This window comes from Erpetoichthys calabaricus, chromosome 1 (assembly GCF_900747795.2).
Source record: "Erpetoichthys calabaricus chromosome 1, fErpCal1.3, whole genome shotgun sequence".
Lineage (NCBI taxonomy): Eukaryota > Metazoa > Chordata > Cladistia > Polypteriformes > Polypteridae > Erpetoichthys > Erpetoichthys calabaricus.
The window spans coordinates 337,268,759-337,282,202 of NC_041394.2; the positions used below are offsets into that span (position 1 = coordinate 337,268,759).

The 13,444-nt window shown below is 41.3% G+C and overlaps 1 protein-coding gene across 1 annotated transcript in view; it reads left to right on the forward strand.

Moving 5' to 3' along the window:
- Nucleotides 1–13,444, forward strand: part of LOC114667422 (gastrula zinc finger protein XlCGF26.1-like) — a 30,419-nt gene that overhangs the window by 6,026 nt on the left and 10,949 nt on the right. The window contains exon 2 of the mRNA XM_051926096.1: nucleotides 7,719–8,104. Within this exon, the coding sequence (XP_051782056.1) occupies nucleotides 7,768–8,104 (337 nt within the window). The 5' untranslated portion in view covers nucleotides 7,719–7,767. The remainder of the gene's footprint in view (nucleotides 1–7,718; nucleotides 8,105–13,444) is intronic.

Sequence of the window (13,444 nt, forward strand, 5' to 3'; positions counted from 1 at the left end):
TACAAGAATATAACACAGTGCCAGCAAACCTGCTGGTAACCAACTGGCTTAACAGAGTAAAAATTCTTACATGAGCTAAAGTAGGGTCCTCAATCACAGTCCTGGAGGGCTGCAGTGGCTACAGATTTTCATTCCAGCCAGTGTCCTAATTAGAACTCCGTCCTATCTGATAATGAAACTTGGTATTTAACTATATATACCTGCTAGCAATTTCATTCATAGACCCATTTTAGTGACATTGTAGATCAGAGGTCCTGAGAGAGGACATGCAGGTGATGGGTGTAACAGAACAAGATGCTGGGGACAGAAAGATATGGAAGAAGATGATCCGCTGTGGCAACGTCTAACGGGAGCAGCCGAAAGAAGAAGATGTAGATCAGAGGTCCTCAATCACGGTCCTGGTGGGCCGCTTCAACCAATTTCTTAATTAGAATCCATTTATTTACTATTAAAGCAATGCATTTATTGGGCTAAAATTTTAGTTATGTTGCCTGTCACAATTCAGAACCCTAAACTGCCTGTTTTACTTTTTAGCAGCTGCATTTAAGTTTTAATCATTGCCGGTTTTCTTAACCAGACATTAGTTAATAATGAAATGCAGATAACCAATAAACCAGCAGCTCTCCAGCCAATGTGCTTCCCTTTAAACCTGTGCATATGCACCATGATATGTCTGTGTTAAAAAAATGTTTAGATTATAAATGAGTGGGGAACTGGAAGGACTGTTATGTTTAAATCTGTCCCAGTCCTTAAAACAAATGCATAAGAGAGAAGGAAACCCTACAGTGCAATTACAATTTCTTTTGGGTGACTGCGGAGATACTAACAAGCCACACAGTTAAATACCACATTTCATTATCAGCAAGGCCTGAGTTCTAATTAGGAAGGAAAACCTGCAGCCCTCCAGGACAGTGTTTGGGTGACCCCTGATCTAAAACATCCTGTGATTGTTTCACATGTAAAACTTCTGAGCTTGTTGCTCAAATCTGTGAGGTACCATTCCAAGTCCTCTTGATTCTACCCTTGTTGCATATTTGTTTTACATTTGCTGCTTTGCTTTTATCATACTAATCGCTTTTATTTATCTCTACATGTCATAATACTTTATCATAATCTTTACTGTAAAGAAAGTTAAATGATGGCACCTTCTGTTTTTGATACCACAGTTTAAGTTTCAGACCATGAAATGACATGACTATACTATGCTACTTTGATTCCAGGATTATATTTCATATGACACAACGCATGTGCCTGTGGACGCTACTGCTGTGTTAAGGTTTTACTGTTTATACTTGCATGTGTACTTTACGTAAATCTGGAAGATTCCACCAGGTGGCAGTGCGAGATATCATTACCGGGAGAACAGGTTCAGCTTCGCTGTGTTGTGAATTGCCTGAAACACCCATTAAATTCCGAGGACCGTACCGCAATATCTCTGAAAAGGATGTTTAATGATTAAATCCATCAATCCAGGGATCCTGCAAGCATCAGGCACGAGAAAGAAACAAAATCTCTGGATGGGTCATCAGCTCATCGCAAGGTGAACATAAGCACACACACACACTAGCGTCATTTTAGCTTCACCAGATCACCAGACCTTCATGTCTTTGAAAAGAAACCGAAGCACACTGTGGAAATACAGTAGGAAAACATGCAAACTCCAGGCAGGGAACACCAGGGACGTGACTCCCTGAGACTTGGCAGACCGTGCTGTCACAACATGTGTAACTATTAACAGTGTTCATTATTTAAGTGACTTGACGACTTACAGTGGGGCAAAAAAGTATTTAGTCAGCCACCAATTGTGCAAGTTGTCCCACTTAAAAAGATGAGAGGCCTGTAATTTTCATCATAGGTATACCTCAACTATTCATCCATCCATCCATTGTCCAACCCGCTGAATCCGAACACAGGGTCACGGGGGTCTGCTGGAGCCAATCCCAGCCAACATAGGGCGCAAGGCAGGGAACCAATCCCGGGCAGGGCGCCAACCCACCGCAGGACACACACAAACAAACACCCACACACCAAGCACACACTAGGGCCAATTTAGAATCACCAATCAACCTAACCTGCATGTCTTTGGACTGTGGGAGGAAACCGGAGCACCCGGAGGAAACCCACGCAGACACGGGGAGAACATGCAAACTCCACGCAGGGAGGACCCGGGAAGTGAACCCGGGTCTCCTAACTGTGAGGCAGCAGCGCTACCACTGCACCACCGTGCCGCCCTACCTCAACTATGAGAGACAAAATGAGAAAAAAAAAAATCAGAAAATCACATTGTCTGATTTTTAAAGAATTTATTTGCAAATTATGGTGGAAAAAAGTATTTGGTCAATAACAAAAGTTCATCTCAATATTTTGTTATATACCCTTTGTTGGCAATGACAGAGGTCAAACGTTTTCTGTAAGTCTTCACAAGGTTTTCACACACTGTTGCTGGTATTTTGGCCCATTCCTCCATGCAGATCTCCTCTACAGCAGTGATGTTTTCAGGCTGTCGCTGGGCAACACAGACTTTCAACTCCCTCCAAAGATTTTCTATGGGGTTGAGATCTGGAGACTGGCTAGGCCACTCCAGGACCTTGAAATGCTTCTTACAAAGCCACTCCTTTGTTACCCAGGCGGTGTGTTTGGGATCATTGTCATGCTGAAAGACCCAGCCACGTTTCATCTTCAATGCCCTTGCTGATGGAAGGAGGTTTTCACTCAAAATCTGACGATACATGGCCCCATTCATGTTTTCCTTTACACGGATCAGTCGTCCTGGTCCCTTTGCAGAAAAACAGCCCCAAATCATGATGTTTCCACCCCCCTGCTTTACAGTAGGTATGGTGTTCTTTGGATGCAACTCAGCATTCTCTCTCCTCCAAACACGACGAGTAGAGTTTTTACCAAAAGTTCTATTTTGGTTTCATTCCTCTTCTGGATCATCCAAATGCTCTCTAGCAAACTTCAGACGGGCCTGCACATGTACTGGCTTAAGCAGGGGGACACGTCTGGCACTGCAGAATTTGAGTCCCTGGCGGCGTAGTGTGTTACTGATGGTAGCCTTTGTTACTTTGGTCCCAGCTCTCTGCAGGTCATTCACTAGGTCCCCCCGTGTGGTTCTGGGATTTTTGCTCACCGTTCTTGTGATCATTTTGACCCCACTGGGTGAGATCTTGCGTGGAGCCCCAGATCGAGGGAGATTATCAGTGGTCTTGTATGTCTTCCATTTTCTAATAATTGCTCCCACAGTTGATTTCTTCACACCAAGCTGCTTACCTATTGCAGATTCAGTCTTCCCAGCCTGGTGCAGGTCTACAATTTTGTTTCTGGTGTCCTTTGACAGCTCTTTGGTCTTGGCCATAGTGGAGTTTGGAGTGTGACTGTTTGAGGTTGTGGACAGGTGTCTTTTATATTGATAACAAGTTCAAACAGGTGCCATTAATACAGGTAACGAGTGGAGGACAGAAGAAGTTACAGGTCTGTGAGAGCCAGAAATCTTGCTTGTCTGTAGGTGATCAAATACTTATTTTCCACCATAATTTGCAAATAAATTCTTCAAAAATCAGACAATGTGATTTTCTGGATTTTTTTTCTCATTTTGTCTCTCATAGTTGAGGTATCCCTATGATGAAAATTACAGGCCTGTCTCATTTTTTTAAGAGGGAGAACTTGCATAATTGGTGGCTGACTAAATACTTTTTTGCCCCACTGTATCTGTAAAATGTCACATACATAGTTTAATGCATTTCATCATGAAAGTGATATCAAGTATAACTAAGGATTCTAAATGTGCAGAGAGCTGGAATATCATACATTTAATGTGTTCTGTGTGCCGATTGCTGCTGTCAGTTCAGTAGGAAGACCCAGAAGCTCGCAGTGATCAACAACTGTGTCGGTTTTAAGATGACGTTTACGATAATCTACTTTAATCCATATTACTAACCGAGAATGCTAAACCGGATGATGGACGCAGGCACATCCGGCCATGGGCCGTAGCTGCAAAAAGACGTACTGCGCAGGCGCAAAAAGAGTCCGCGAGAGGCGGATGAGGAGCCGCGAGAGGGGGACAAAAGAGGCCGCGAGAGACGGACAAGACCACAGAAAAAAGGAGTGAGCACAGAAAAAAGACAAAAAAGGAGAAATGACGCACAACGAGCACCGGAAAAAGGAAAAGGCACATAAAAAAGTAGTCAAATGCCGGCAAAGCACGAAACACATTGCACACGAAACTAGACCCAAAAAAAAAAAAAAAAAAAAAAAGAGGCTCGCGCACAACAGCAAGGCAACCCCCCCCCCCCTCCCCCCTCCCCCCTACAGGCACCGGACGGGACACACACCAAGAGGGGGATTCAACAAGCCCATGGAACACAAAAAAAAGAACACAAAACCACCCCACAGACCCTACAAGCAAGGGACGGGACACACACAAAGAGGGGGATTCAACAAGACACAGGAACACAAAAAGAAAGAAGACGCTCGCGCAACAACAATCCTCACCCCCCCCCCCCCCCCCCCCCCACACACATACATCCATAAGAAGTGACACCCAAAGACACATATTCTAAAGTGAACGTCAACACCTTCACACTAGACAGCATGGGTGTCACTATAGGTGGATCTCCTTACAATAAAGCACTATTAACCGTTCAACTGCAGAAAAGGAAACATATTAACAGTGACTGCGATCCTCCTTATTACTTATCCATATTTCGCATGCTGAGAAAGAAACAAGTCATGAATACACGGTCACGGGTACAAAACGAAAAGGAAAGGATAACAGGAACAAACACACGAACACGAAAGAAACAACAAAATAGACGGCTATGCAGCATAGGTGGATCTCATTACAATAAGGCACTATTAACCGTTCAACCGCAGAAAAGTCTCCATATTAACAGTGAGTGCAATACTCCTTATTACTTATCCATATTTCGAAAAGAAAAAATGTCTCGACTCCAAAAACGCAAAGCTCAACTAAAGCTTCTAACTAACGATGTACCTAAAAGTAAAAACTTTATGAACTGCATTAGATCCTACAATAGTTCATTTGCACTGCATCGCATTGGAAAATTACAACCTGAAACAAATCAACAACGCAAATATGCACAAATCTACATCCTAGATCCACATGACGCAAGCTATCAATCAAAGTGCTGCATCGCAACAGTCACGGATTCAAAACGAAACACCTCCCGTCTCAGACATACGTTAATGGCAAGGAAGGCTACAACAGGCTTCTCACACAGCACAGGCAAATCGATTACAGCTCCAAAACAACACGTCCCAAATACTACACATGCAACGACGCGCCTCTCAAACGGCACAAGCAAAACATACACAAGGAAAATTCATTCGGATTAATGAATGTCATTTGCAATCATTGTCATTCAGTTCACTTCCCTGAAGAAACAACTGGCAATACAAGTAATACATTTACACGTTGTTGTCAAAAGGGTCAAATTAGACTGCCTTCTTTACATTCATATACTGAATATCTACAAAAGCTTCTAACTAACGATGTACCTGAAAGTGAAATCTTTATCAACTACATTAGATCCTACAAATCGGTATCCACTATGAACGTTAACGGTGGCACTGCACGTGACATCCGTCTTGAAAAAATGTTAATTATTGATGAATGTACAATGGCATTAAGTCACTTACTCAACACCATTCATAAACTTCTACAAACGTTTATGAATAATAATATTCGATTTGAATGAAAGGTACTTTTATGAGGAGGAGATTTTAGACAGTGCTTAGCTATTCTTCCAGATGCCTTGCACTCAGCTATTGTTCAGTGCACCTTAAAATACGCAGACAATTGGCATTGCTTTCAAAAGATACAGTTAGTAAAAAAGATACGATGTCCAGAACCAGATCATAACAATTACTTATTACAACTGAGAGATGGTACACTCACCAATACAGATGAACTTCAGCCACATATTATTACAATTCCTCAAGCCTTTATCTGCGACAACTTAGTTACAGAGAGATTTGGAACAGCAATCTCATTAGACCAAATGCCCCTTTTAACACAACGCACTATATTAGGTCAAAAAAAAATATTAATGTGCAAAACATAAATACCCAAGTCATTCCATTACTTCCTGAAGAGACACAACTCTTTCTAAGCTCTGACAAACTTGACTCTGATCACAACAATGACCATCTTCATTGACCTTACAAGTTCTGAGCTGGAATTACCTTTTACACTTAAACGACGTGTACAAAGAAATTTTCAAATAAACCTTTACACTGTGCCACACACTTTATTGTTTGCTTTCTATTTGCATCATCTACACCGTCACACTATTCTATATCTCATTCATACATCACGCTCTTTGTCATTCCCAACACCAGGGGTTGGCGAGCGAAGCGAGCAGGGGGCGGAGCCCCCTAGTGATAAAATAAACTACGAGGTTAAAGTGGACATTTCGAGATTTAAGCCGAAATTTCCACTTTAATCACAAAATAGACATTATCATTATGTCCTTATTTTTTTTTTCTGTGGCTCAAGTGCAGCGCTATACATTCTGACGGTATTGTAAGGTGCAAAAAAAAAATAAAATAAATAAATCTAAGGATTCTAAATGTGCAGAGAGTTGGAATATCATACATTTAATGTGTTCTGTGTGGTAATCTATTGCTGTTTGCCGCTGCCGTCAGGTCAGGAGGAAACCCCAGAAAAACAAAGACGGCATAAAAGATGGTATGTCAGACTTTTAAAATGTATCGTGTCATTACAATGGGGAATATGCAATGCTTAAATATAAAAGCACTACGAATGCATTTGTATGTCGGCATTTTGCTTCACCACATCGAACCATTCATCAAACATCGAAGCAGGCACATCGATCCTGGAGGATCCACAAAGCGGCTTTCTGTCACATGTAGATAGTAAACAGAGACTCTGACGTCACATTCCGACTTCATCACACTGCGCCCCCCGACTTTTTGCTGGTACTACAACTCACGCACGTGTCACATTAATTTCTGTGGACATGCTCAGAGGACATGTCAAATAAACGCTGGGAACGTGTGGCAGCCATGATACGTACGCGTACGCGTTCTGAGCGTGAAGTATAAACCGGCCATAAGTTGTCATAGAAATTCAATAAGTGCATCTTAAGTTTCACTAATATATGAAGCAAATCTGGTGGCCTGCCATACAGACGTTTTACTTTTAAACACAATATGTGTAAGCCAAGTATTAAATACTGGTCGGCCAAACTGGGCAAAGTACTAAAATTTTGACTTTGCCAACTTTTGAACCTCAGTACTAGTTACAGAGACAGCTCCAAAGCAAATAAGGGGTAAGTCTACTTCAGCCTCCTTGTTGTGCCACACTTTGCACCACGTCTCGATTTTGTCGAAGCGTTTAGTTTCGTTTGTTGAAAGGGGGGATTGAGTGGAAAGATGATGTTTACTTCAGGTACCGAAAATCCTGAAATGCTAGTACTGTATCATTTGAACATTTGGATTTTTCTGTACTTTTCCAGTACCAGTATACCAAGCATCCCTACACCACATTTCAAAGTTTGTTTTATTCTTGATAGTTTGATAAGGGTAATGAGTTTCATGCCAATGTTATAGTGTGATTTTTCTAAACGGTCTCAATTGAGATAACTTAACTGGATAGGACTCCATAAAAAGACACTGAAATGCTTTTATTCCCGAAGGTGCAGTTTTCATGGAATTAAATCTTGTTCTTTCAACAGCCAAAAATAAAAAAAAAAACCAGTAGCCACCATTTACTGTAATGCCAAGATGGATGTGAAAGAAGAGAGGTGTGAGGTTGACATCAATGCTGTGGACATAATGACTGTAAGCATTAAGGAGGAGGACTGTGAATGGGAGTCAGCCCACCCTAACAAGGAGAGTCTCTGCATCAAGGAGGAAGACTATCAACTGGTGACAGTGGGCATGAAACAAGAGGCCGAGGATACATCTGTCAGCATTGAGACACGCAAACATAAAATTCTAAAGTGTGTCAACCTTAAGATGAGGTCTGAGTCATTACAGCCTGAGATGGAGAGGACTGGGGAAATTTCATCTGTTCAAACTGTGGAAGAGCAGTTACCAGCTAAAACTCACTCTGGACAAAGTAAGTGAAAAATAAAAATGTGTACATTTTAGATTTGGGGGAAATCTTGTGGTTTTTCTGAGAAACTTGGGCAGTTTATAAGGTTTAATATTTTAAGCTGAAAATTGAGGACAATTTTCCCTTAGCAAATGACTGAAATAATAAGAGGTAATATACACTCGCCAGCCACTTTATTGGGTACACCTTGCTAGTGCCAGGTTGGACTCCCTTTTGCCTTCAGAACTGCCGTAATTCTTTGTCACAAAGATTCAACAAGGTGCTGGATTCATTCCTCAGCGATTTTGATCCATATTGACACGATAGCACCACACACTTAGCTGCAGATTTTTCAGCTGCATGTCTATAATGTGCATCTCCCGTTCCACCACATCCAAAAGGTGCTCTATGGGATTGAGATCTGGTGACTGCAGAGGCCATTTGAGTCCAGTGAATTCATTGTCATGTTCAAGAAACCAGTTTGAGATGATTTGAGCTTTGTGACATGGTGCGTTATCCTGCTGGTAGTAGCCATCAGAAGATGGGCACACTGCGGTCATAAAGGGATGGACACGGTCAGCAACAATACTCAGGTAGGCTGTGGTATTTAAACAATGCTCAATTGGTACTAACAGGCCCAAAGTGTGGCAAGAAAATATGCTCCATACCATTAAACCACCACTACACCAGCAGTCTGAATTATTGATGTAAGGCAGATTGGATCCATGCCTCCATGTTGCTGACACCACCATCTGAATGTCGCAGCAGAAATCGAGACTCATCAGACCAGAGAACGTTCTTCCAATCTTTTATTGTCCAATTTTGATAAGTCCATGTGAATTGTAGTGGCAGTTTCCTATTTTTAGCTGACAAGACTAGCATCTGCTTCAAGGTTCAACGTGTTGTGCATTCAGAGATGCTCTTCTGCATACCTCAGTTGTAACGAGTGATTATTTGAATTACTGTTGCCTTTCTATAAGTTCAAACCAGTCTGGCCATTCTCATCTGGTATCAATAAGGTATTTTCGTCCACAGAACTGTCACTCGCTGGATATTTTCCAATTTTAGGACCATTCTCTGTAAACCCTAGAGATGGTTGTGTGTGAAAATTCCAGTAGATCAGCAGTTTCTGAAATACTCAGACCAGCTCGTCCGCACCAACAACCATGACATGTTCAAAGTCACTTAAATCATCTTTCTTCATCATTCTGAACTCAGTTTGAACTTTAGCAGGTTGTCTTGACAAAGTCTACAGGCCTGAATGCACTGAGTTGCTGCCGTGTGATTGGCTGATTAGATATTTGCGTTAACAAGCAGCTGAACCGGTGTACCTAATAAAGTGGCCAGTGAGTGTAAGCCTCGCAGTATAAACTCTTGCTTTTGTCTATTAAAGTAACTCCACAGACTGAGTGCCAGGGAACGGACGCTTATTCGACTGTCCTGCATATACAGGATTCATGATACTGGAGAATACCCTGAGGTTTATGCTAGGGGGCTGTCGGAACTGCGGGTTTGTTTGTCAAAACCAACCACAGTCCTCACCAGAGTTTTATTTTCTGTTATTGCTCCCGGTGTCTGCATGGGTTTCCTCCGGTTTTCTCTCACAGTCCAAAAACATGCAGGTTAGGTGCATTGGCGATCCTAAAATTGTCCCTAGTGTGTGTGTGTCCTGCGGTGGGCTGGCACCCTGCCCGGGATTTGTTCCTGCCTTGCACCCTGTGTTGGCTGGAATTGGCTCCAGCAGACCCCCCCGTGACCCTGTGTTAGGATATAGCGGGTTAGAAAATGACTGAGTGACTTATTACTATTGACGGGAATTTTGGTTTCCCTCTCCTCCATTATCAGTATAAGTATAAATCAAGATCTGTTTACGCTTGAAGTTTTATTTTTGTTTTACTGTATGCTTAACCCAGTATGTATGTTTGTGTACATAAATGTTCATGGTTTAATAATTAACTGGGAATGCTTTATTCTTCAGAATGAATAAAGACCATTCTATAAAAATAACTTGAAGCAGAGTTGAATAGTCTGGTAGGCCAAAGGCTAATAGAATGGCAGGCTAATGAGGATTTCACCACCACTAATTTTCCATTATTAAAACAGCTGGAAATTGCATTCATTCAGAAATAAGTGAAGCAAACTATGACATTTTAATCTTCAATCCAAATTCTCAGAAAAATCACTATATTCTTTAAAGTTACGCAGTAGGCACTTGGTAGGCCTCAGGAGAGTACAGTGGAACCTTGGTTCATGACCATAATTCATTCCAAAACTCTGGTAGTAAACCGATTTGGTCGTGAACCAAAGCAATTTCCCCCATAGGATTGTATGTAAATACAATTAATCCGTTCCAGACCATACGAACTGTATGTAAATATATATATATATTTTTTTTTTTAGTTTTTAAGCACAAATATAGTTAATCAAACCATAGAATGCACAGCGTAATAGTAAACTAAATGTAAAAACATTGAATAACACTGAGAAAACCTTGAACAACAGAGAAAACTAACACTGCAATAGTTTGCGCTATAGCGCTACCAACCGCTGGCTAAAAACACTTTTTTTTTTAATGAGTTTTAAGCACAGGGAAAAAAATGAACATTTGAAAAAATCTGTAATTTAATAAACCACCAAGAAAAGTAACATTGCAACAATGCAGGCTACAAACCGATTGCTGTAAACAGAAGTGAAAACAAAATCAAGCCCAGTGCATTCTTTAACTGCCTTCTCTACCTTATGCATCCAATTCTCTCTCTCGCGCTGCCTGTGTGTGTGTCGCTCTCTCTCTCTCTCTCGTTCGCTGCACAGGGAGAGACTGAACACGTACAAACTGAAAGGGAACCTGGCTTGTTCGTATACCGAGTGTGTGGTCGTGAACCGAGGCAAAAGTTTGGCGAACTTTTTGGTCGTAAACCGATTTGTATGTGTACTGAGACGTTCGTGAACCGAGGTTCCACTGTACATTGGTTTATTTGTGGTTGCGAGTTGTGTTTTTTTTTTTTTCTTGATAACCTGGGATCAGTTTGATTGATTTTATTCTCTAAGGTGTCATTTTCAAGCTAAACTGTGTAAAAGCTGGAATGTTTCTGGTAAGTATGTGAGTGGAGATTTAAAGAGAATGGCTAAAATCTGCCATTTGGTTAAAACTTTGTTTCTTGTCTACCTACGTCCCCCTTCTGGCGTCACAAATATATCGGAGTTCACCTGCCCTTTTCACATTCACTACCAACCCCTATGGGGGTTCTAAGATAGAAATGCAAGGTCCCAGAGGATCTGGGCAGAAGGTAGTGAAAAGCAGGGAAAAATTAACTTGGTGGTTTGTGGTCTGTCCTGAAGTTTGCTCTCTCTTGGGTACACACAGTCTTGTCAGATTGAATTCTGCGTACCCTGTAAACTGTTATTTCCCATGCCAACAATACTAATTGCATTAGTTATCTAGGACTGCTTTGTGCCTCTTCAAGGAATACTCCACCTCAATTTTTTTTTTTTTTTATCTGTTACTTCCCTTGCATTATTTGAAGGTTTTTCTCAGAAATCAATACAGTCTTTTGTTCAAAAAGAATGTAGATCACAAAATTCCTGATGCAATGAATGCATTGGAGACAGCAAACTATATTAAAACATCCATGGGAAAACATTGTTACATTACTTTTGTTGCATAATCCAGATGTTGGGTATTTAGTTATATGTATCTATAGTGGCCTCCAAAAGTTACAGTCACAGTATCAGACATTTTAATCAAGGGAGCCTAAACTTTTGAATGCCACTGTATTATCCAGCATTCCAAACAAATTAATTTTGGCTAACATATTGTTAAACCTTTTCTGAAAAATCAACCCATTAATCGTTTTCAAATGGGATCAAGCTATTGAACTAAAGGACAGTCTACCCACCTTCACCCATTGGTCAGAAAGCCTGTCCAATGGTAGCTCATTCATTGACTACTGTGGTGCTCACAACATGGGGTCAAATTCACATGAAATTAACAGAGGCCTCCCGACTAAACATCTCCGACTTGCTTCATACTTTATGAAAGCAATGTTGTTGTACCCAAAAAAATAGTGTGCCAAATGTTAGACTTGTATCTCCTTTAGTTTTACTGTAAAAGCGAGTGCTGCTAAAGATATGACAATGTTGCGTAACCAAAACTGTTAATGCTAGCTGCATAACATTTATTGGATTGTTCTTAAGCATTACATGTCTAACTTCTAAAATAGTTGGTCCACAGCTCTGGCTTGCTGAAAACTGTTGGAGGAGGTGACAGGGAAAAGGGACGCCTGGGCATCTGTGCTTAGACTGCTGCCCCTGCCACTCAGACACAGATAAGCAGTAGAAAATGCATGGATTGGTATCTGTGCACCCCTCTTCCCTTTTAAATGTATGCATCCACAATCACTAATACAGGACCATTTGAAAACTGTGGGCTCAGAGAGATCATGCAAACTCCACACAGAATCTAACCCAAGATTCTTGATCTTTAAGGTAGTGTTGTCCGCTATGGTGCCAATTCAAGAAGTAAAATAACCACCTGAATTTGCAATCACTGGTGACACACGTGTGGATTGTTGAGCAATTGCCATGTTTTGTTTAGCAGTTATTGCATACCAGGTATTTGAAAATACGTGGAGTCTTTGGTCAACTGATAACTTGCAAACATAAAACTTACAAAACACTGACCCCTTCAGACACTAAACAGTATAGCTCAATATACAGGGAGAATCGCTCGAAAGAGGCCCCAAATACAGTGCATCCGGAAAGTATTCACAGCGCATCACTTTTTCCACATTTTGTTATGTTACAGCCTTATTCCAAAATGGATTAAATTAATTTTTTTCCTCAGAATTCTACACACAACACCCCATAATGACAATGTGGGAAAAGTTTACTTGAGGTTTTTGCAAATTTATTAAAATAAAAAAACTGAGAAATCCCATGTACATAAGTATTCACAGCCTTTCCTCAATACTTTGTCGATGCATCTTTGGCAGCAATTACAGCCTCAAGTCTTTTTGAATATGATGCCACAAGCTTGGCACACCTATCCTTGGCCAGTTTCGCCCATTCCTCTTTGCAGCACCTCTCAAGCTCCATCAGGTTGGATGGGAAGCGTCGGTGCACAGCCATTTTAAGATCTCTCCAGAGATGTTTAATCAGATTCAAGTCTGGGTTCTGGCTGGGCCACTCAAGGACATTCACAGAGTTGTCCTGAAGCCACTCCTTTGATATCTTTGCTGTGTGCTTAGGGTCGTTGTCCTGCTGAAAGATGAACCGTCGCCCCAGTCTGAGGTCAAGAGCGCTCTAGAGCAGGTTTTCATCCAGGATGTCTCTGTACATCGCTGCAGTCATCTTTCCCTTTATCCT